Raw genomic sequence first — 26,170 nt, forward strand, 5'->3', positions numbered from 1 at the left:
ATATACCAAAACAAAGATACAGTAAATTATATCATCTAGGATATTTGGGAATGTGATATATTAGATAACAGTGAATGTTCCAGAGTGGGAGGGGAACTTAGAAGTCAAAAAGCTCAACTTTTTGTTTGTAAAAATATGGCTAAAAAGCACTTCTAGAGTAACATCCACAAAACTGGCAGAAAAAGGACCTCTGAATAGCCTCTCCCCCATATAAGCAACGAAACCACCAGAGAAAATTGTCAGAATCAACTTTTTTTAGAACTCTGGAAATTAACCAAATGTTTGCAGCAATCTGAGGAGCATTTATTCAAGAGAAGCACCTGAATCTCAGTAAGAACAGCAAGCTTTGTGGCGTTTTAATTTGCTTTACTCCCGTGCCCCTTCCCCCGCTCTGCAGGAGCCTTGAAAATAAACAGCCCACAATTACGGTAAAAATCAGTGGTCCGGCAGCCACCGAAGGCAACAGAAAAGGGTCGGAGCGCCTTCAAAGACCCATGGTCAGAGAACGGTCATTATTTGTCCTAGCTGGTGGTTCCCTGAAAGAGCTCACTGGCAAGGCTGTCTTTATTTGACTTGACTTGCAGCTCAACCTGGGCAACAGTCTTTTTCCTTCTGGGGAGGATTTGTCAAAAGCATTCACAGGTAACTGCTCAACACTGAGGCTGCCTGAGGCAGTGGATAATAGTTGCACACAATAAGCTAGTCAAAAGCCAAAGGGGGAAAACTGGAGAATGTGAAGTCCTTTGTGGTTTTGGCAAAGTTCTGACATATTTGTGGGGATCTAGAAAGTTACACATGTGAGTAAGGCTATGCTGAAGCCCAGGACTGTGCACATGCTCAAGAAAGAACTACGAAGGCCCTAAGATCTCACCTCTGGCTAATGTTGAGGCTCTATGCTTCCTCAGCAAAGTCTGGGAGACTTATTGGTTCTGGGAATCTAAGGAAAGCTCAGTGGCCACACAAGAAAATGCAATAAAATATTAAGACAATCCAGGCTGTCATGGATGGATTTGGATCCCAGTGAAAAAAGCTTTTCAGTTCCCCCAGAAGAGAGGACATAGGTTTGTATCATTATGGCTCATAGTCAGAACCTGGCCTCCTTAGAGATCACTGGACTGGAAAATTATCTCCATGTCAAGGAGGGTAAAGGTGGTTTATTCAAAGCAAAGGTCCTAGTTAGACTCCTCAATTTTTAATAAATAAATCAGCCCTATTACTTCCTCATTTAGTTTACAAAGATAACTCCCAAACTAGACAGAATGAAAGTATTTAGTTTAGGACTAAGTTTGTCACCAGAATTCATTATATTTTATCCTTCTCTATCAAAAACCCCTCAGAAAGAGATGCTATCTATAGACTCTTTAAAATAATATCAATTGCCATCTCTAGGTACTTCAACTTATATTTAAATATCACACCAGACCACCAAATTCTGCCATGCTGCAATATATTAACCTGTGCCCTTACATATTATTTTCCACTGAAGTGTATTTTAATGATATTGAAGAACATCATAAGAAATTACTCTATAAAATTTTTGAAAAATAATATTGAAGGTGTTTTCCTAGGTATTTTAGAGTGGTAGATATAAAACTGCACTTGAGCATATACTTTAGAATTTTGCTCCCTTTGAAAAACTAGAATACATGCCCTCCAAACATTAAAATGATCCAGACGATTATGTGTCATTTCACCTGGGCTTTCAGAAAGCTCAAGGACAAATATGAAATCAGCCACAGTAATCCCATTTGCCTTCACATCAAGCATGTCCAATTACTCTTTCTTTAATCCTGGCTTTCCACTGCTATTTACGTATTTTTCCCTTCCAGTTTTATTGAGTTATAATTCACACAGCACTGTGTAAGTTTGGGGCATACAACATAATAGTTTGAGTTACATATATCATGAAATGATTATCACAATAAGTTTACTGAATATCCATCATCTCATATAGATATAAAAGAAAAGAAAAAGAAGAAACATTTTTACCTTGTAATGAGAACTCAGGATTTACTCTCTTAACAATTTTTATATATAACATTTTATATATAATATTTTGTATATAGTGTTAATTATATTAATCATGTTCTACATCTCTAGGACTTATTTAGCTTTATCCAATAAATAAATCTTATTTTTATTATTCACCCATTGTGCCTTTTTGTTGTATGTTGCATTAAATCATTTAATAAAAAAGATACAAGGTATAAACATATAAATAAAGCACAAATCTCTCTACACTGCATATAACTTAATATTTTTTTGGTAATCCAGGAGACACTGTAAAAACTTGCAGCCTATTAGGGATCATGATGAATTTCAGAGAATTGCTTACACAATTACTTAAAGTTAAGGATTAACTTTCCAAATGAATATTCTTCTTCTTGAAAAGAGAGTATGTTTTTTCAGATTTCCATGTACAACATGATTGTCTGCCTCAGCCACTCTCTGAATTCTTCATAGAAACAGCTCCAGGGTTTATGGCCTATTCTGCAGCACCCTCTTCAAAGCAGTTCAGTCTGAATACAAGTTGTGAGCTTATTCTGAACCAGTCAAATAATCATGAATAACGTTTACACTTTTCAGTGTAAACTTGGATTTTTGGTTGAAAAGCAAGACACTAAGTCTAGAGAAGAAAAAATACAAATGTGTCTCTATGTAATCTATTGTACTATTCACAGATATTTAGTTGCACAAACACTGTTGAGTGTTTGCTGTTGAGTGAGACAAAAAAGGAAACAGAAATGTTAGAGTTCAAAACTGCATTCCATTTCACAAAGACTCTTACTCACAATAGGAAAGAACTAAATTGCATTTATTTGCTTTTCTCAAAATAAAATACTGAGTTGATTTACCTTGAATATGTTTTCTTCCTAAATAAAGCCATGTTAGCACTGCATTAATAATCTCAGATAATTCAAAGGTATGGAATAAGACAAGTTGGCTAACCTACTTTGCTTGCTGCAATGTTAAAATTCTGGTCAACTGTAAATAACAACACTACCTTTTTATCTGAGAGAAATCACTAATCCCTCTATTTCCTGGAATCTATCTGAAGGCATGTCAAGATGCCTTACTTCACTTGAGGAAATTATACACTTGAAATTATTCTCTGATCAAGCTCCAAAATGAGTTTCTAAAATTAGAAGAACTCCTGTGGCTTTTCAGTACTCAATATTCACAGGCCACATCAAAAAATTAGGCAGACTTCTAATGTGCTTATGAAGATAAAGTATAAATAAAATCTAGGTGCCAATACATGCCAGTATTGATATCTTCATAACTGATTTTTCATAATAAACATAACTCCCAAGTTTGAGATGACAGTGTTAATTATCATGTACAAATAAATAATATTCAGTCCTATTTATTTTAAAACTGAAAAACTGAGTGAGGGCAGTTCATGAGTTCATGAGCTTTAAAGAGGTGAGAGCAAAAGTTCTCCACTGAAAATCATAAGCCCTGCAGGAAAATAAACCTGTCCTTAAAAAAATTAAACAGCAAGTAACAAAATTTACTCCAGGATTTTCTGTTCTGTTAAGAGTAAAGTTACTCAAACCCATACACAGGAAATGCAGTAGAAAAAGTCTTCATGTATCTCAAAAAACCCCACAGACCCTTGAATCTCATTTCATCTTCACAAGCTCCCCATTAGAGATGCAGAATCCTAAGTTTAAAAGACTACATTTATTGAACATCTGTCATTTTTACCAAAAATACGAGGGTGAAAGAGGAGAGTGAAAAAGCTGTCTTAAAGCTCAACATTATAAAAACTTAGATGATGGCATCCAGTCCCATCACTTCATGGCTAATAGAAGGGAGAAAAAGTGAAAACAGTGACAGATTTTATTTTCTTGGGCTCCAAAATCACCGTAGATGGTGACTGCAGCCATGAAATTAAAAGATGCTTGCTCTTTGGAAGGAAAGCTATGACAAAGCTAAACAGCATGTTAAAAAGCACAGACATAACTTTGTTACAAAGATCAGTATAGTCAAAGTTATGGTTTTTCCAATAGTCATGTACAGATGTGAGAGTTGAACCATAAAAATGGCTGAGTGCCGAAGAATGGATGCTTTTGAATTGTGGTACTGGAGAAGACTCTTGAGAGTCCCTTGGACAGCAAGGAGATCAAACCAGTAAATCCTAAAGGAAATCAACCCTGAACATTCATTGGAAAGACTGATGCTGAAGCTGAAGTTCCAGTACTTTGGCCACCTGATGTGAAGAATCATCACTGGAAAAAGACCCTGATGCTGGGAAAGGCTGAAGACAAAAGGGAAAGGGAACGGCAGAGGATGAGATGGGTAGACAGCATCACTGACTCAATGCACACGGTTCTGAGCAAACTCCAGGAGACAGTGAAGGACAGAGGAGCCTGTGTGCTATAGCCTATGGGGTTGCAAAGAGTCAGACACGACTTAGTGACTGAACAACAAGTGTCAGAAAACCCAGAAGGTGGTATTCTCCCTAGGAAGGTGAGGTGCAGGGGCAGATGTTCACCGTCTGGGCGGAAAATGTATAAATACAAACTGCTCATCAGATGTCATCTCTCGCTGGGCCCTTTTGTCCACCTAAATGTTTGTCCTTAAGAACTGGAAAGATGTGAAAACAAAATGAGAAACCACATGAAGTCCCCAAAACCTTGATCTAAAATCTACCTTCAGCCAACACAAACAGAACTAGAAAATGCATATTTTCCTGCCATTACTAGCAAAATTTAGGGCAATTTGATTAGTTAAAAATCTAATCATATGTCACTATTTTTTCTATTTACCCTAATAAGTGTTAATAAATTCCTGTTATTATTGTCATTAGCTACCACCATGCGTTGAAGATTCGTGTTTCTTTTGTGCCAAGTGATTTGCTAAGGGTTTCTTATTAAGTAGCCCAATTTACTTTTTTTAAATTATAATGAGGCAGATACTACTATTACCTCATTTAACGGATAAGGAAATTGAGGTTTAGAAGTGAAAAAAATCTATGAACACTCAGCTTGCTCCTCACCTTGTACTCCACATCTTGAAATTTTAGTGACTAATACAAGTATGAGCTTTGGAATCAAATAGATCTGAGTTCAGTCGCTGACTAGCTCTGTGAAACTGGACTAGGGCACTGAACCTCTTTGTGCCTCACCTTTCTTATCTGTAAAATGGGGATAATGATACAGCACCTTCAAATAAATGTTATAGGGCTTATATATACATTTATATAATGTATATAAAATGCTCGCTCAGAGAGTTCTATATGTGACTCTATTTGAAAAATCCTATGTGTATTTTTTAATCCCTAATTTACTTTAACTCTCAGCTATTACTATAGTATATATTACAAACAGGCACTATTTGAAGGGTTGTAAACATGCTAATTCACTCACATGAGATGGGTATTCTGGTTATCTTCAATTTAAAGGTAATAAAAATGAAGTACAGAGAGGTTTAAAACTTGCCCAAGGTCACACAGCTAGCAAGAAGTAGAGGGAAGATTTAACCCAAAGAGTCTAGTTTGGAGCCTAGCCTTAACCTCTGAACCATGCTTCCTCTCTAAGGAAAACTCATTCCTAGAATCCTCTCCTTCCTCGGCTCTCAGGACACTGCTTTCCATTTCTTCTCTACCTACAACAGGTGTCTTCTCTGCCCTTAAGTATTGCCATTCCCCAACTTCTGTCCTTTGCTGCATACATTACGCCATCTCTTTGTGTAGTTTTATCTCCTCCCATGCATTTATTGCCTCCTACATATTGATAACACCTGGAAACTGTTAAGACATCCCACTTGCCCTAGTCTGTTCTCCGCTCTTCCTAGCATAGCATTTTCTACGGGAACATAGCCTCCTATCCAGAGACCACACTTACCAGCCTCCCTTGCTGCTAAGCGCAGCCTCGTAAGCCAAGGGAATGTGTGCAGAGGTGCGGAGGGCAGAGCTTCACGCATTGGATGTTCCCCTTCCTACTTCCTCCTCCTCCCCACTACTGCAACTTAAGGAAAACAGGAGCAATTGCAGAAGACAAATGTTTAAAAAAACACTGTCTAACCACCCAAGACCCCTGGGCAAACTTGTACAATAGGGCTGCCTGGCAGCCTGGACCAGCTGACTGACCTATGAGAGAGAAACAGAATTCTACCTCATCCAAGCCATTGTATTTGGAGCTAGCACTTTCCTAAATAGGGCACACAAAACCCAGATCTCTGGCTGAGTTCTGTCTCCTGAGCTTCATACTTCCTACTGGGTTTCTGCACATGGAGACCCAACAGGAACCTTAAACTCAGCATTTCCAAAATGGGGCTAATCAGATCCTACTGCTCCCCTCAACAAATGACTTCTTCATCTTTCCAGAGTCCAAGTCAATGTCAAGCACCCCTGTCCTTGCAGCTTCCCTGTCACTCACCCCCCACACCCACCCCAGTCATCATTCTATTCATTCTCCCCCTTTAAATATCTCTCACACTCATTCTCTCCTTGCCGTCCTCAATGGCACACCTGAATTCCAGCCCTTATAATCACTCACGTGAATTACCTGCACAGTTCCCTACCTGATTCCCTTCTCACCCCACCAAGACGCAATTCTCACCTCCACTCAGACTCTACAAAGCCAACCTAATGATTTTTTTTAAAGCATAAATTTAAAATTGTTACTTTGTGAGGTACTTTCTCAGGTCAAAATACTATCATGGCTTTCTATATCGGTACCTTCTAAAGGCAAAATTTGCAAGTCTCTCCTAATAAAGCACAGGAGGAAAAATAAGTTGTTTGAATAGTGAATAGGTAACAGGAAACTCACCATTGAACTATATCGAGACAGAGAGAAAAAGGAAAGAAGGCATTTGTATACCCGAAGCAAAACCGGCAGAATAGTTCAAGACCTGATTAGATCAAGCAAAGCTTGAAGATAAAAGGGATTCTGCCCCCCCACCAAGCCCAAACTGGTCCTGCAAGGCTTGGATTATAAAACAGCTATCACCCCACGTCCCAGTCAACCCGACCCCTGCCGGCAGTTAACGGAGGAGATAATGAAGTCAGCAGAGAGGCATGAGGGAGTGTTTTTGACTTTATATAAAGGAGCCCTGAGAATGGAACTTCTTGGGGATATTCCATCTAAATAACCATGGAACTTGAAAAGCTTCCTACCGTTCACCGTTCAGGCGATTCTATGTGTGTTTATCCGAAAATGGCACATCATCATTAATAAATCAGCATCCCATAACTACTCTGTCCTCAGCTTTACTTTCCTAACAATGCCTCAAATTGGTGAACTTGTCTTTTCATCTGGCAACTACTCACAGGCTTCAGGATAAAATGCACGCATTAGCAGGACATACAGGGCTGTTCGTAAGTCAGCGCCTGCCCTGTCCAGACCTCCCCATTCCCCCTGCGCCCACTGGGCTGTCCTGCTTCTAGCTCTAATTCTGCACCATTGCCTCTGTCTGAAAAGTCCTTTAGGGACCCAAGCCACCCAGATGTTTTTCGGCAACTGGCTAACATCCACTTAGCCTTTAAGAAGACCCAGTATCCACCACCGGCTCTATGCATTCTCACTGCACAACTCCATTATAAAGACAGTGGCAGTGAAGAACCGCCCACCCAGTGTCAGGCTTCTCCCCATGCCCCAGGTCAGGATCATCTCCTTCCCACCTCTTTTTCTAGCCACTGAAGGGACGATCATTCCTTCACAGATTTAACCAATTTCACAGTAGTGCAACTGGATGGTACCTGGCCAGGGGCCAGAGCTGTTACCTCTTCCTTCCTGGCTCCTTTTTTCAACACTTGCCCCTAATTTTGTTTGTTTGGGGCATGGCAATTTACTTGGTCCCGAGGAGTCCCACTAGCAGCACAAGAGCAGGATGAGCTGGGAAAAAAATAATCTATCCCATACCTAGGTAGAGCTTGCCAGAAGGCCACACCCCAATTCCCCACCCTGTCCTTCTGTACCCACAACACTCTGTCATCTTTCTTCCTCTGGTTCAGAAGTGCTGACATAATATTTATGTGTGTAGGATGTTGTGTGTGAAAATCATAAAATTAAACGTCTATTAGTCAAAGCAGACACATAGTACTGACTCACCTTTCTAATTCTAATGAAGATGTTGACAGGAGAAGAGTATTCGCAAAAAGAGTTGAGAGCTAAGATTACTGCCCCTCCCCACAAAAAAATGCACATAGATTATAAAATGAATATCATTTTCAAGGACAGCAGGGTGCAAAGAAGATGAGTGGGGCCAGGACCTCCAATCCCAGTGAAGGCTGAATTCCTGACTCTCAGCTCACCGAAAGGTTAGCACACAACTGGGAGAAAAACCTCAAGCCAACTCACATGATCACCATGGCTGCCTCCCCACCCTTTAACTTAGGGGAGCATCTCTGCACGTCCACTTACTTTCTGAGAGGACTGCAGACCTAGACACATTGTCATCATCTCGGTTCTTCTTCCTGCAAGTCTGGACTCAGAGAGAAAGACGCACCCCCTTCATATCCACACCCCCCAGGCTCGGGCTTAGTCGTGTCTGACTCTGCAACCCCGTGAACTGTAACTCAGCCAGACTTCTGTCCGTGGGATTCTCCAGGCCAGAATACTGGAGTGGGTTGCCATTTCCTCCTCCAGGGGATCTTTCTGACCCAGGGATCGAACCCAAGACTCCTGCATCTCCTGCATTGCAGGCCGATTCTCTTACCACTGAGCCACCGGGGAAGTCCTGCCCTCCTCTATCTCTTTATTTATATATAGAGGCTTTCTGTCACTCAGAAAAGAAACAAACAACCATCTAAAGAGGAAGAAATGGTTGAGGGCAAAATTATTTGCCATAAAGGAAAGTATTAAGAATATTTGTTATTCAAACCAAGTACCACAGGGAACTTGTCAAGATTAAAGGTCTAAAGAAAAAGTGTCTTAAGGGCACACAGCTTCATGGAAACCAGCTCACTGTCTGGCCCTTACATAACCTCTGTGAATAACTACTTTTCTGAAGAAGCAGTCCATCTCTGAACAGTAGTCTTTCTCCTAACTACAAAACAAAGGATTGTGTCTTGGGACGTATACTTTACTTAACTCTCTCTCCCTCTTGCTTGTACATTTGAGTTGGTCCTTTTGAAGTAGGGCCTGTTGTGAGCTTGTTTACATCCATTTCTTTTTCTTGAGGTGGCATGCAGAGGACAAAAATGTTTTTTCAATTTTTTTTGAGGGGATGTTTTTGCTTCATTTTCTCTCTGAGATAGCAAACACTGTAACTATTCCCTACAACTGTGTTTCTTCACACTTTTAGGTATACTGTCTTTTCCCAAGAAAAGCTGATGAAAGGTATGGATCCTGGTCCTTGAAAAATGCATGCAAAATATCAAAAACAATTACAACAGTATCACTTTTCTCTTGAAGCCCATCCAAGTGTTGGGCTTGGGGTAAGGCCCATGGGAAAGGAGTAAGAAGTCCCTATTTTACCCAAACTTTGAACTCTACCAGCCTTCTTTAGTCTTCTTTCTCTCTTATTATTCTCCAGTCAAGTCTAGAGCTCTAGTAGCTGACAGGATGGAAAACTTGGCAGGGGAGAGGAGAAAGAGATGCATCTTAGTCCTGTGTTTTACCAACTTAAACTCTGATGTTTCTTTCATTGAAGCCAACTCTCACACCTAGTGTTTAGAAAGTGTGATTACATTAAAAAATCAAATTAGAGGGTAGGAAGTAGTCAGGAATCCATGGTCCAGCCACCTCCAGGTTGAAGGAGGGGTAGCTTTTACACTTGCAGTTTTCTGGGCAAAAAGATACTCTTCAAAAGATCTTTGCCAGGCTGAATCCCTGTTACCAACTGGGCTAGGTTCAAATGCCATCTCCTAAGAGAACCCATTCCTAAACAGCCTATCTTAAGTAATTCTGTCATAGGGCTTCCCTGATAGTTCAGTTGGTAAAGAATCCACCTGCAATGCAGGGGACCCTGGTTTAATTCCTGGGTTGGGAAGATCCACTGGAGAAGGGATAGGCTACCCACTCCAGTATTCTTGGGCTTCCCTTGTGGCTCAGCTAGTAAAAAATCTGCCTGCATTGCGGGCAGCTGGGTTCAATCCCTGGGTTGGGGAGAGCCCTTGGAGAAGGGGTCACAAAGAGTTGGACACGACTGAGTGACTTTTACTTCACTTTCACTTTCACCAAGAAAGTCTTTCTTTAGCACATGGCCCTGTTCAGAGTCTTCAAAGTGATTTTCACCACTTGAAATGATCTTTTATTGCTATTTTTTTCTTGTTGAATGTCTAACCAGAATATAAGTTATACTGCAAGAGAACTTTTTGTCTGCAACATTCTCCACTATATCTTCGGCATTCACAACAGCACTTGGAAACCAGTAAGTAAAACTTTTGAATGAATGAATGGGACAGAACCAAACTGATGGTCAGAGATATTTTCACCTGTGAATTTTTGAATGTGTACTTTTATACAAGTGGATAGCTCATTACGGATATTCGAGGAGCTGTGTGCCAAACCAAACAATACCTCTGATAAAAATGTTTTTAAAATGTGTGATTACTGCTCTATTTCCACTCTGTCATTTTTCACAGATTTCAAATATGTCATAAAATATTATTGGGTCAGGGACCATGCAGGCCACCAGATGGTTCAGAATGATTTATTTCCTTGATTTCAGACTGCTGAAGAAAGATTGCAGGAAGAAAGTCAGTTCTTATCTCTAAGCTTACAGAATATGAAAGATAAAAGGGACCTTGAAGTTCATCTAGTCCAGATTCACTCTTAATTTAAAAATCCATTCTACCCACCAATGACATAGTTATCTGACCTTGACTTTAATATTTTTAGTGATGAGACACTCACTGTTTTACAAGAGAACCTTTATCACAATTGGACGGATTTTGATGAGCAAGGTCTTCCTTCTATTGATTCAAAATTTCCTTCCTGTAACTTCTGGCCCTTGGAGCAACAATAAATAAGTCTAGTTCCTGTTCGGAATGATGAACTTTGAAATATTAGGAGACATCAAAATATCTCTTTTTAGTACTTACTATTGCAGAATAAATTTTCCTGAATACCAATAGCTGTTTCTCACTTGTTTACATTTTTAGACCCCTCATAGTTCAGGTGGATAATCTCTGGGCACATTGCAATTAGGAAACATGTTCTCCAGGGCAGAGAGGAATTAACTCTTATTTTTAATGATGGATTTAATTGTATTTGTGCCATAAAGCTATTAAGTGATCCACTTTTGTAAGTCAGCTATACATATAATTATGTGCTATATCATTACCAATATCAGCATCTGTTATTAATTATAAAATGCAAAAGCAGATTAGTCTGATATAATGAACCTCTATATCTGCTGGAAGTCTGTCTATAGAACATCCCAGAACTGATATTGTCAGCTTGCTTTTGAAAGTCTTTGATGAAAATATGAAAAAAACTTTAAAAATAATATGGATCAATTTGCCCATGCACAATAGTGTAGCTCTTTTTAATCTTAAAATTCATGTAACAGCAATTATAGACATCCTGAAGTAAAGCACCTCATTAAAATACTACTAGCAAAAGTGAATTGCATTTTTAAAGCAAAAAATTTCATTAAATATTTAATTAACTGCTTCTCAACTAAGTAACAAAACTGAAGTGAATCTGTCCATACTCAGATTTTGTAGGAAGATGTAAATTCATCCATGTTTTGTCATTCTCAAGGATCAATATTGGTTATAATCATGTTAATAGTATTAATCACCAAAGAAGGTAGAAATTATTACATATGTAGCCCAATAATTTCCCATATTGACTTCCTACTCCTAAGAATTAACAAATGGATTAGATTAAGTTCACACTAGGAACACTGATAGGTTTCAATTCATATGTCTACATTCACATGTAATCATCTGGGGCTTTTTATGGATTTTGGTTTTGGATTTTATTCTGCATTTTTTTTTTTTTTTAATCCCAGGAGGCAGCACTCCCTGGGGCTCACATTCCAATAAGTAAATGTCTGTCTGTAATCATCTGTTTTGCTTTTTTTAAAAACCTAGTGGTGAGTTATAATGTATTGGAATATCCACAACTATGTCTGCATTTACTATTATCTTAGAAATATTTAGCACAACCTCCTGTTTTATGAAATCAACAAGACTTTAACTATTGAACTTATTAGGTGACTATCCCTACTATAGATACCAACCAATATTCAGATTTCACCTCCCAAAAAAGATGTAGCATATCACTAAGGAACTCAAGAGACACTGGACAAATAATTCTTTGTTCAATATATCTTGTATATTCCTTTTCATCCAAAGTCAAAATGCTACCAAGCATAATATGCTTAAAATGATAACATCCAAACACAATACTTCCCAGTAGTGTGGGGCATGACTACAAGTATTTTGATTATCCTTTAAAATAAACAACCTGAGTTATTCAGCTGCTTCAACAATTCTCGGCCCGTCCAAATTCATATGTTAAGGCCCTAAGCCCCAGAACCTCAGAATGTGATCTTATTTGAAAAGAGAGTCTCTGAAGATATAGTTAGTTAAGATGATGTTATAGCGGAGAAGGATGGGCCCCTGGTCCAACATGACTGGTGTCCTTATGAAAAAGGGAAACTTGGAGACAAATGCAAACAAGGAGACTGCCATATAAAGACAAAGGCAGAGACGTGGGTGATGCTTCTACAAGCCAAGGAATGCCAGTGATGGACAGCAAACCACCAGAAACTGGGGGAGAGGCACAGAACAGACGTTTCCTCACAGGCATCAGAAGGAACCAACCTTGCTGACACCTCCATCTCAGACATACAGCCTTTAGAACTGTGAGTCAATTAATTTGTTTTGTTTAAGCTATTCATACCATGGTGCTTTCCTACCTTAGGAAGACTAATACAATTCTGAATCTCTTAAAAATATTTGGCACTTCTCTCTGTGGCATGTCTTCAGAGCCCAAAGAACTTTATTTTGGATATCTTAAATGTGACATAGCCTTGTCCTCTCAGACGAATTTTTTAACAGCCAAAAGTTACTCATATTTAAGATATGTATGAGATGAAGCACTTGTGTCGGTAATCCAGCATCTTTTTCAAATTTGTTAATTTACACTATAAATTAATAAAACTGATTTTCTCTTTGTGTATCTTTACAACTGACTTTAGCAGATGGCCTAAAAGATGTTTGGAACAATAATAGTATTTCCAGGGAAAAACAGATACGTGTTGTGTGTGTATATCATATTATGAATGGTGTCAATTGTTATTTTTATGTTAAGATGATTTGTGGTACCCAGATGCTTGACTGGTGAGGTATCTGGGAAATGATCCCAGCTTCCCTTCCATCTGATTTACATTTTGAGCCTCCATTCTAGATCAAGACTACAAAACCTTCTATAAAGATGTTTATATCTGTGTGGTCCTACATAGGAACTGCTAGTCCCAAGTAGCTGTGGAGCACTTAAAATATGGCTAATGCAACTGAGCAAATGCAATTTTTATTTGATTTAATTTTAACTGAAACAGGAACATGTAGCTATTGGCTGGTAAAGAATCCAACTGCAATGCAGGAGACCTGGGTTCGATTCCTGGGTCAGGAAGATCCCCTGGAGAAGGAATAGACTACCAACTCCAGTATCCTTGGGCTTCCCAGGTGGCTCAGATGGTAAAGAATCCACCTGCAATGTGGGAGACCTGGATTCAATCCCTAGGTTGGGAATATCCCCTGGAGGAGGGCATGAAAGCCCACCTCAGTATTCTTGCCTGGAGAATCCCCATGGACAAAGAGCCTGGCAGGCTACAGTCCATGGGGTCTCGAAGAGTCAGACACAACTGAGTGACTACGCACAGCACAGCTACACTGGAATGATGTAGTTCTAGATTTTAATTTGAAAATAAGATTCCCCTAGCAAAGTTTGAAAGTCACCATTAAAAATGAAGGAATAGGAAAGCTTCTGCTAACAAATGAATAACTGATGATTCTGACAAATTCTCCCAGAAAACCTAACTATGAAAGTTTCTTGGCCACTTGACAACTGATTTGAATCCTAGTGAGCATGTCATTAAACCAGCTAAAACTAACATCACTGATCATTAACCAGCAGGGGGACCTGAAGACTTGAGGACAGCATTTTCTCTGGGGAGTGGAGAGAAACACAGAGTTTTGTGTGTGTGTGTATGTGTGTTTTGTCATTTTTGTTTTGTTTTCTTCCTTTCCTCTCCTCCCATGTTTTAGTATATATGGAAGCCCTAAATACCTATTCTCCTCAGGAACTCCAAACCTTGTCTTCCTGAAAATCCAGAGCTAGTCACACACCCTGCATGTCTATTTTAAAAGTACCCTTAGGAGGTGGCGATGGAGGTTGGTTCTAGATGATACAGTTCAAACTCCAATTAATTCTAAAACCTAATCTTTCCCAATTTTCTTTGTTAAAATGTGATCAGTATTCAGACTTTTATATTTATTTTTAGCTTGGTTCCCTTTCTTCACATTTCAGAGGAAAGAATTTTTCAAGTTCTTTATATTTACAAAGAAGAGGAAAATTGCATTGGCCTGTTGTTGGTTCTTTACTTCCATGGTAAGTAAGTTGGTTCTTTACATTCCATGAATGACACATGGCCTTACCTCTTGATAGAGGTCACTGAGATCTTCCTGGTGGGCCTGTTTGGAACACCCTGGGAATTCCCTAACACAACAGGAATCCGGGGGCCAGTCCATCTCTGTCATTTCCAGCCAGTCGGTGAAATAGACAACTCCACAGCATTTGAACTGCAAAAGAATGACTGGTCAGGCTCAGAAACAACAAAAATATTTTCTCAACTTTTGGGAGATTAAACGTTAGATTTCTTAAATTTTTGCACCCAGAGCTAAAGTCACTTCTGTCATCACCTAATGATATGTGCACATTCTATGTTGACAACAAAAATGTAGGAGAGGACTTCATAATGGAACAATTCTGAACAATAATGCCCATAATGCATGAAGACAGATCAGGCATGACTGAGACTCATTCCCCAAGTGTAAGCTCCTCTACAAGTGATCATAGAGCAATAGTATTAATACATATACTAACAAAACAAATAGCTGAAATCTTGCATTTAATATTAAGCCTCTAGCTACTAGGGAATAGTTGATCAATCTATTTGCATATTGCCTAGTTACCAACTTAACTGCTTCACAAATTCAAATATTATACTAAATGTTTCTGCAATCTCTGTAGAAAGATTTTTGGCCAACAGCCCGCATCACAAATATTACCCAACTTGAGTTCATTAACCACTAAATTTCCAAAAATTTCTGAGCTATAAACATAGGTTTGGCTGACAAATTTTTATTCAATTGAGTGAGAATCTTGAAAAAAGCTGTCATATCCTATCACCATAATCTCAGAAAAAATGATGTGCTTTTAGCTTGAATAAAGTTGGGTTTAAGACAAACTAAAGTTGTTTTTGTTTTTTTTTTTTAGTCTCATTTCACCAACTATTAACAAAAACTTTCTCTGGCCAAGGTTTAGAAACACTGCTTAAGGACATATTTAGATTAGATTCAGAGTAATTAACTATGAAAACTTTCTGCCCTTGGGTAGAGGAGGATTACTCTTCCATACAGTCAGAAAGAAGGACTATGCCTGGGCAGTCACTGAGAAGAATTCTGCCAAGAGCAGCTGGCTTTGCAAATTATGTAGACCAATTGATCAATCTGTGTTCAGGATTAACACTGCATCATAAAATATCACAACCCATCATTTCAAAATTTATCTAAAATAAACTTTAAAGAATTCTGAACTTCTTTTGTGAAATGAAACGAGATGATTTAACATGTTTTCAGTTGTTTAAACATCTAATTTTGAACGAGAAAAAAAAATCATCTTGAATACTATAAATGATGAATCACTGATGCTATGAGTAATATTAAGTTTTCCAAGAAACTTAAGAAATAATTTTAGTATTTTCCTTTTATGTATTTTTGTCTAAAAGATACAAACATCACAAATTAAGGCAAACATAATTTAATACCACATATTTCACCTGTCATTAAGTATCCATAAAAAAACACATATAGTAAAAATGACTACTTTCCCAAAATCATAAACTACTACATTTCCAAGTTAGTCTTTTTAAATCCCTGCATGCAGAGGAAACCTACTTCTCATTTCCTAACCTCGTGTGTTTTTCTGTGTTGATGACAGGAGGACAGTTCTGGGAACACTCTGACTCCATCCACAATAGAACAGTCCATTTATCTGGCCTTGTCATGAAGTGAGGGGCAGCACAGAAATGACTTTTCCAAATAACTTAAGCATTTCACGTTCTGGGCCAAACATTTTTTTATTTTAATAAGTCACTGAGATATTGTTTCTTTTTACATAATTGTTTTTCTTCATCAATAGAAGATACTGAATTGATACTGAAATTCTTCCTGAAAACTGCCTTATGACGCAAACCCATTCTTAAGCCATACATGACTATGGACTACATCTCTTTAGGCTATTCCTGCCTCCTGTAGTCACATTGTGAGATGGAATCACTCCTCTAACAGGTTGTCAAACTGGAAAATCCCACCACCATTTCACATAAGCAGAACCACAGGCTCTGATGAACAGGTCAAGTAAGTTACCAAGATTACCAATCAATGAGTGATGGAGCCTATTCATTCCCAAGCCTAAACTCCCACCTCTATGTTTAAAAAAAAATACATTTTTAGCATTAGCTTTTTTTTTTTTAAAGTAGTGAATAAACATCACTAGGGCTCAAGTGAGTGTCTGCTAAAGTGAGGTGCATGCCTAAACCACACCGAATGAAAAATCAGGAAAACTACTGCCTGACAAGGTTGCTTTCAGCTCTACAATTTATTTTGGAAGAAGAGTGTTATCAACTGAACTGTGTCCTCCCGACCCTACCAGCAAAATTCATGGGGTGAGGTTCTAACCTCCAGAATGTGACCATATTTGGGAAGAAAAATCTTTACAGAAGTAATTTAATTAATCTAAGGTCATAAAGGTGGTGGAGAAGGCAATGGCACCCCACTCCAGTACTCTTGCCTGGAAAATCCCACGGATGGAGGAGCCTGGTGGGCTGCAGTCCATGGGGTCGCTAAGAGTCGGACACGACTGAGCGACTTCACTTTCACTGTTCACTTTCATGCATTGGAGAAGGAAATGGCAACCGACTCCAGTGTTCTTGCCTGGAGAATCCCATGGACAGAGGAGCCTGGGGGGCTGCCGCCCATGGGGTCGCACAGAGTCGGACACGACTGAGCGACGCAGCAGCAGGGAGGGCCCTAGTCCCACATGCTGCGGTTTAGTGGCTCAGTCGTGTCCGACTCTTCGTAACCCCATGGACGGCAGCCCCCCAGGCTCCTCTGTCCATGGGATTCTCCAGGCAAGAACACTGCAGTGGGTTGCCATTTCCTTCTCCAGGGAATCCCACATGACTGATGTCCTTATAAGAAGGGGAAATTTAGTATACAAGCATGTATACTATCTATGGTGAAACAGATCACCAGCCCAGGAGGGATGCACGAGACAAGTGCTCCGGCCTGGTGCACTGGGAAGACCCGGAGGAATCGGGTGGAGAGGGAGGTGGGAGGGGGGATCGGGATTGGGAATACATGTAAATCCATGGCTGATTCATATCAATGTATGACAAAACCCACTGGAAAAAAAAAATAATAATAATAAAAAAAAAAAATGAAAAAAAAAAAAAGAAGGGGAAATTTAAACACAGAGGGAAGATGGCACTAAAGAAGTCACAGGGAGATGACTTTGGCCGTCCACACGCCCGGGACAGAGGTCTCAGGAGAAAAGCAATCCTGCTGATGCCTTGATCTCAGACTTCCAGCCTCCAGAACTGTGAGACAATACACTTCTGATGTTTAAGCCACCCAGTCTGTGGTACTTTGTTATGAATGCAGCTCTAGTGAATTAATACAAGTGCCTTTCAAAAAGTCTTCCAGGAGGCCCAGAGATCTTCCCCACCTCCCTTTGGGTGAAATAGGCCTACACGATGGAGGAGAGAACTTACTATACAACAAATCCAAAACCAGGCGTGCTATCACTTGCAGTGCTGTACAGTCTCCCTAAGTTGGATCCCTCTTTGTACCATTAGGGGGGAAAAAAAAAAATCACTTTATTTTTTGACTTGAAATATCATGGTCTACATCACAAATATCAGAAAATAAAGAACTCTGGGAAGCTCCGATTCAGGGCAGTAGCCGAACACAGCTTACTATAAATTCCCCACATGCTTCATTTATTTCCCCTTCACATTGCTTTTAGTACAGATGAAAAGTAAACAAACAAAGTCAGGAAGCATTTACATAAACAGGAAATCTGTGCTGCAATGATAATTTTCACCATCTCAACAACTGTAACACAAAGAGCCAGATTTGGAGATTACCCTGGACTTGAACCTCTGCCCGTATCCAAGCCAGAGTGACTGAGCAGAGAGCAGGACGTCTATTGTGCGAGACACAGATCCTCAAACACTCAGAGCCCAGGGTTCAATGACATGAACAGAAAGAGATACATTTGGTCACCTGAGGATCTCACTCCAATCACAAGGAAACTGCCTGGGAGAAGAACTTTGCTTGAATCAACGGTTAAAGTAACCAGATTTTAAGCATCTAAATATAGTCCTTGTTTGAGAAGATAATGGGATGAGGTGCTATATGCAGGGTAAGTATGAAAATCTAAAAGCACCTAACCTTGTAATGTTATTGTTAACAATGATAAGCTAAATGAGATCAAACTCAGGATCCCATTTAATTTTCTCAACACCCAGAAGAGACAGGGGCTTTTACTATCCTCATTTTGCAGATGAGGAGACTGAGGCTTAAAGAAGTTAAGAAAATTACAGAAGCTCATGTAATAGTAAGCAGCAGAGCTAGAATTTGAAGGAAGGTCTTTCTTTCTAAAAAGCTATGCTTTTAATGATATACTGAGTCCTAATTCCCCAATGAGACCCATTATTTTAAATTTCTTAATGGTGTTTAAATTATAGAGAGCTCTAAAAATCATGAAAAATGATCCATTCAAATAGAGCTTGGGTAATTATCAAGGAATTCTCATTAAAAAAGAAAATTTACAGTAGTTTAGCAAAAGAGCTTTAAAAAACTCTATATGTGAACCATGTGAAATGAAGGGGAAATGATGTATATGGAAAGAAAAGCAGGGCATAGAGCTACTTCAAGTATTTCTTGATAAAGAACTACACCAGTGGTAACTAAATCATGAGCTTAACTGTTCAACACAGAGAAAATGACCAAAGCCAAAGCTCTGCACACTCATGAAAATGTGGCATTTATTCCATAACCCTTACCTTAGAAAATGCAGCACTTACCTCTCTCTGAAAAAAATTCCAAGCATGAGTAAGCCACCGGTATCTCGGTAAGCCATAATTTGTCATTCTGGCTTTCAAAGTGACCATGTCTGACCACTGAACTGGAACCTAGAGATTAAAAGAAACAAAATATCAACAACTGTAACATTCAAACAGCCACATTCAGACACATATATGTTTACATATTAACAAACAAATCACTGATAGACTCATCTACATATACTCATTGGAATATACTGCAATTGACAAATATTATCTTAAATTTATATTTGTTTGTGGTTTAAATTAACTCAGGGTTATTAAATACTTAGTGAATAATCTCTACTTGTGCTAAGTGAGGAGGTACTTCAGACTAAGCAGAATAATGTGAAATCACTTAATGCCAATATCAAGTTTAAGGAAATCACAAACGAATAAGCTATGTGTTCTATGGGCTTCCCTGCTGGCACAAACAGTAAAGAATCTGCCTGCAATGTGTTCTATAGATATACCTGAAGAGTTCCTAATAACAAATGATCCCTGCTGAAAAATGCCCTTTGATTTGAGTACATAATGCTATGAAATTGTTCTTTGAAGTGACTACAGATTATGATACTAAAATAAACAGAGAAGAATTAAGAAGAGAAAGAGTGCAGCTCAAGTCAAGCCTCATTCTAGAATAACCTTGTAAATACATTTTCAAGAATTGGATTTTAGAGGCAATTAACAGAGTTTAATCACAACAGAGCTTCAGGTACACAACACAACAGCTGGCAAGAAATCTAGTTTCAGCATATCATGCTGAGATTTTCTTACAGCTGGAATTTGATTTATTAAAACATTGTTTTGAATTTTTACATCTGTCATGAGGGACATTAATCTATAGTTTTCTTTTAATCTCTTTGTCTAGTTTTGGCATCATGATAATTCTGGCTACATAGAAAGAGTTGGAAGGTATTCCCTCCTCTTCAACCTTTTTGGAAGGGTTTCTATAGATTTATCTATAGTGCCACAGGAGAAATGGGGTCACATAAATCCTAGTCTCTCCACACCTGTGGTATTAAAGTAACTCTTAGGAGACTAGACAGACGTCCACATCTGATCTATGGAGCAATATGAACTGGGCTTAGTCAAGCAAATTTGACACTAATTCAAGATTCATATCTTTCTGAAATCTTATTTTTAACAATAGTAATATCAACAGTAGTTTAAAAATTCCTGGCCACAAAAAATCTTCATTTTGTTCCTTTGTTAAATTTAATTTTTATTACTTGGAAATGCACAATACAAAAGAAAACACCCCAACATCTAGGCACACAACTTTGTTCCCTAAATAAGAGCTGATTGGGTATACCTTGTGTTCATATGGTTTCGACAAAGTTCAGAGAACTAACCAAAGTTCAAGCTACTTCCTATAAATTCTTATTATCTCGTATCCTTTGAACATAAAATAAATGGAAGTGAAATAAATTCTCTAGAAATGTATAATCTGAAGCAGTTAATATTATTGACAGATTTTATCTAGAGAAGGAATGATGAATGGGAGGTGAATATGTATGAAAAACAGAAATAATGGGGAAATAGGCTGTCTGATGCCAAATATCTTGATTTGGTTACTGTTGTTGTTCAGTCACTAAGTTGTGTCTGACTCTTTGCAACCCCATGGACTGCAGCACACCAGGCTTCCCTGTGCATTACCTCCCAGAGTTTGCTCAAACTCATGTTCATTGTGTCGATGATGCCATCAACCATCTCATCCTCTATTGCCCCCCTTCTCCTCTTGCCCTCAATCTTTCCCAGCAACAGGACCTTTTTGGTTATTAGATCTGGTTATTAGAACAGTCTTATTTTTTATTTATTTTCCAAAATAAATATAAGTCATTTCCCTCTTGTGACCACAATCCATCTGAGACTAAATATAGCAAGAAACAGAGGAGGTCATTGAAGTTCTGGCACAAAATACAGTGATCTGGCCATGAAGGAAAACACACATGTATATTGGCTTCTTGCATGGAACAGCTACGAGCACAAAGCCCATTCTATGTAAAGGCTGGGTTCTGCAAAATTTGGCAGCTAATAAACCTTAATGGCACTTTTCATTCACACTGCTATTAGTGTAAAAGCAATAAAAAAAATTCTGACAAACTTTTTTCCTAAAGGACTACTTTCCACATTTCTCTTTTAAACAGCCCTTATTTTATCCTGGTGACTTAATGGGGGGAGCGGGGATTTACACAAGCAAAACAGTGATGTATACTTCAGCTGGCACAGCAGTGTACACCCATGTAGCACCACTGTGATACCAAGAAAATATTTGCCCATCACCCCTTCGTAGAATAGAAGAAAGTACTTAAAATACATACATTCCAAAAAAAAAAAACATACATTCCTTTCTGTCTCCTCAAGTTCCTTAGAATTACATTAGAGTCCAAAGATTTCCTTTCAAATACTTAAATTAATTCATTTCAAACTTGTTATAACTTAGGAAATTAATCAAATATTAGTATGACATATACACTATACAAACCGTTTTTAAAATCCACTAGCAAGTAAACTCATTTTGAAAAACCTTTTAATTACCAAAAAAGAACACAAAAGTTGAGATGAGGCCATCAAGAATTATATAGTTCAGTTCAGTCACTCAGTCGTGTCCAACTCTTTGCAACCCCATGGACCGCAGCACACCAGGCTTCCCTGTCAGTCACCAACTCCTGGAGTTTGCTCAAACTCATGACCATCGAGTTGGTAATGCCATCCAACCATGTCATCCTCTGTCTTCCCCTTCTCCTCCTGCCTTCAATCTTTCCCAACACCAATTTACTGTATAATTACTGTATAATTTATGAGAATTATACAATTTACTATCTATTCTTGAATGTTAAGGAGATCCATGTGTTTTTTGAAATCAGAAACAATTAATGACACCAGAACTGAGTCCCTGGGCCCAATTACCACTTCACTTCCTTAACATACCAAGTTTCTAGGGACAGTGTGAAAATATGATTCTCAAACCAGCAAGAGCCTTTCTATTTTAATGGGACATTTTGTTTTGAAGATAGTGCTTAACTTTATATTAAACTAGCTAGAACCTGCCCTGACTTTTCAATTTTTAACAGAGAAGAAAATAACCATAAATTCCCTCTTCTTCCTGAGAGTTGTCACATATTGAAAGCATGAGTGTTTTCAGAGGGGTTCAGGGGTGTGGCAGTGTCAAAGGGTAGTCTACATGTAAGCTGAAGTATGTAGAGTAGCCACTAGCCTATAATTATCACTTAGTATTGAAACAGAGTCAGAGTACAGTAGCAGATTCAACATAGAATCTTTAAAAACTGCATCAGTACGAGAAATGTCTTCAATTTTCTTACACAGCTCCCAAAATGCCTGTCAGAAACAGGTGTAAAAGAATCTCCTCTTTTTAAGAGCTCTTGGGGGCTTCCCTGGTGATCTAGAGGTTAAGACTTCATGCTTCCACTGCAGTGGGCAAGGGTTTGATCCCTGGTCAAGGAACTAAGATCTCATACGCCATGCAGACAAATAAATATATAGTAAAAAATCAATCAAACAAACAAAAAACCTTCTTTATTGAAAAAAAAAAAAAGAATGCTGTTAAGTTTTGAAATGTTGAAGACTAATCTGGAGAACTTGCCACAAATACAAATACTCAGTCCTGGCATTTCCCTCTATTCCAATTTAGGAGGTCTGGCCTAGAGCCTTATACTGTGCATTTTAATGAACCACTCTGATGGACTCCTGCTGTACACAACTCAAGACTACATGTTGGGAAAAACATCATCTTCCTCAAATAGAATTCTTCCATGAGGCTCAGAGTAGCCAGCCTTCACAGACATGCAAAGGTGCTCGACCTCACTGATAATCAATGGAGTGAGCAGTTTTTCCAATGGAGTGAGCAAAGAATAAAGAAGTAATAATGCCCAGTTTTTCCAATGGAGTGAGCAAAGAATAAAGAAGTAATAATGCCCAGGGGAGCGAAGGTGTGAGTGGTAAACCAAACATGGCTGGTAAAACCTTAAGGTTAAGAAACTCTCATTCTGATTCATTCTAACACACACTTCTTAATTTGGCAGAAGACACTTCAGCTTGCTCTAAACAGGAGGGCATGTTTCCTAGACATCAGCCTACAGCTGAAGGCAGCATTTTATAAAGTTTTCAAGTATATTTTCAAGATTTCTCAAGTCCTGTTGCAAACGTGAACATTTCATATTATTCACTCAGAAGTTCATAAAATTGTTCGAGAACATATATTATTTTTGGTTTATTAGATCCATGTTTAAGCAATCTGTGGAATTAAAGACATGTATTGGAGTAGAGGAAATGAAATATTACAAATTATACTTTGGAACTATGATGTAGAGACAGGAGAGAAAACACTACATTTTAGAAGTATTGGGAATATGCATTGTAACAGAAAGCATAAACATTCAAATTAATAATCATCTGCCTAACAACTCCAGAGTATCAGATTTAAAAGGCTGAATGAATACTGTTTCAGATTATGGTTATATTCCATTTTGAACTCACCATTATTTCTTGTTCATATGTCCAAACACCACAAGCCAGTTCTACACAGAAAATGACAAGTAAACTTCCAAAATACTGTAGGAGAACAGAAAATGAATGCTGTTAGGATAGAATCAAAGTAAAATACAGTCATCAGAGACAAGCTCAGTATTATTCAGTGTTGCTCACCCAAAGGACAAGAAAGCAGAGGCATGTATTCAAGAAGCTCCCTCCCTTGGGAGCAGATGGGGAAAATTTCAGCAAATTTTGAGGCATCGGCAGGCAACATTCAATACTTACCTAAGTGGGTCATTTGGATAGTGTTCCATTTATCAAATGCTTTTATAATTAATTCTCTCAACAGATAACACTACCTTATTTTACAAATGAAGAAATTAATGAGAAAAGTATACAATATGTCTTGCACGAGAATGTGCATAATAAATTTAAGACCTAGACCACTGCGGCATGTTCTATGTGCTGTTCCTTGCCACTTCTCCAGTCATGCAGGTCACTTTACAGAAGTAAATAGTAAAAGGGTGAGAAAGAATGCGCTTTCTGAAAGTTCACTAATTCCAGCAGAATTAAAACAACTCCACTGGACTTTCCTAGTGGCGCAGTGGATAAGGATCCGCCTGCCACTGCAGGGGACATGGGTTCAATCCCTGGTCTGGGAAGATTCCACATGCCGCGAAGCACCTAAGCCCGTGTGCCCCAACTACTGAGTTCAAGCTCCAAAGCCTGTGAGCCACAACTACTGAGCCTGTGTGCTGCAACTACTGAGCCCACAAACCCTACAGCCAGCAAGCCACCGCTACTGAGCCCGTGTACTGCAACTAGAGACGCTCGTGCGCCTAGAGTTTGTGCTCTGCAAGCAGAGAAGCCAGGCCAGCCATGGAAAATTTGTCTTCTCTGGTGCCGAAAAGGTTGGGGACCATTGCTATACAAAAGATAAAGTAATATTTTCTTAAAGAGATTCCATTTTATAAGCCCTTTTATTTTCACCCTATGTAGTATTTCTGGTCAGTTTCAATCTACTCAGATCTCATTTCCAAGTGCTGTCTTACTTTGAAGATTTTAGCCTTAAAGTAATTAGAAGAAAATTTGTGAACACAGTACTCCAAGTCAGTTTTTCTCCAAATTCACCTTAATACTTAAGAAATGTCTAGACATGAACAATACCATATCTGCACTTTATATTACAAAAAAAAAAAAAAAAACAAATGTCCAATAACTATATGCTAGGTAAATGTTCTTATCTTTGATAAGACCCTAGGAGAAAGTGAGACTCCAGAAAAAAAAAAAATTACACTATGATATACTTTTGCTTTCTCAGATCTCCAGCCTAAGTTTTGTCCAAAACTGACTTCCAGTTAGGGTTAGGATGAGATAAAGTCATCCTCATATTGATCATTGCACAGAGAATCACTCAGTCACTTTTAGTTTAAGGGCTGGATCTAAGAGCAGCATTTATAAAACCTGGTGTTAATCCATAGTTTACACAGAACAAAACCAGCAAAGAATTCAGCAACAGCTCCCGGTGAGCTTTGTTATGGTAGGACGTGTACATATGTATCACATTTCACTACAAAATCGTCTGTTGTCCTCAACATCATTGAAACAATAGTGGATCTCTCCTAATGATGTCAGCATGTGTCTCTCAAGCTCTTACTCTCCCCTGCACATATGGTGTGCTGAGATGATCTGTACCAATCACACTTGCTTCCTTGGTGGCTCAGACAGTAAAGAATCTGCCTGTGATGTGGGACATCTAGGTTCAATCCCTGGGTCGAGAGGATCCCCTGGAGAAGGGCATGGCTATCGACGCCATTATTTTTGCCTGGAAAATCCCCATGGACAGAGGAGCCTGGAGAACTATAGTCCATGGTGTCACAAAGAGCTGGACACGACTAAGCGATAAGCACACAGTCGCATTTGCAGAGCAACTCTTCCCCTCATCCTCCACAAATGCTGTCCTAGAAAAGCTCTGAATTTGGAGTCAGCCGATAGCAGTTCAAACTCAGCTCTGAAACACTCTGATCTCTGGAAAATCATTAAACTGCCCTGAGTTCAGTCTGCTCATCTGTCTGATGAAGATAGAAAGAAAGTCTTCTTCACTGTTATGATCTGACTTGACACATGGGAAAGTGGTTTGGAAAATTTAAAATTTTGAGTTTGTAAAGCATTATACAAATGCTATTCTGAAGTAGTTTTTGAAATACAATCCCATATGGACCTGTCCTTTCCTCCTGGATTTGCCATTAATTCCCTGCAGTGTGCTGCAGCTTCTTCCTCATCATTGTTTTCCAGTATTTCATCTCTTGTTCTTTATCATTTTACGTTTCTCCTCCCCTTGTGTAGCAGAGCTCCTGTACATCAGCTCTCAGCGGCT

The 26,170-nt window shown here is 38.8% G+C and overlaps 1 protein-coding gene across 2 annotated transcripts in view; it reads right to left on the bottom strand.

Annotated features, from left to right (window-relative positions):
- TSPAN12 (tetraspanin 12) overlaps positions 1-26,170 on the bottom strand; it is a 67,548-nt gene that overhangs the window by 3,435 nt on the left and 37,943 nt on the right. For both annotated transcript variants that reach the window (XM_061165682.1, XM_061165681.1), the window contains 3 exons: positions 23,800-23,874; positions 19,282-19,389; positions 14,567-14,710 (listed from right to left, as the gene is read on the bottom strand). In XM_061165682.1, coding sequence (XP_061021665.1) covers positions 14,567-14,710; positions 19,282-19,389; positions 23,800-23,874 — 327 coding nt within the window. The remainder of the gene's footprint in view (positions 1-14,566; positions 14,711-19,281; positions 19,390-23,799; positions 23,875-26,170) is intronic.

Source organism: Dama dama, chromosome 18 (genome assembly GCF_033118175.1).
Source record: "Dama dama isolate Ldn47 chromosome 18, ASM3311817v1, whole genome shotgun sequence".
NCBI classification, from domain to species: domain Eukaryota; kingdom Metazoa; phylum Chordata; class Mammalia; order Artiodactyla; family Cervidae; genus Dama; species Dama dama.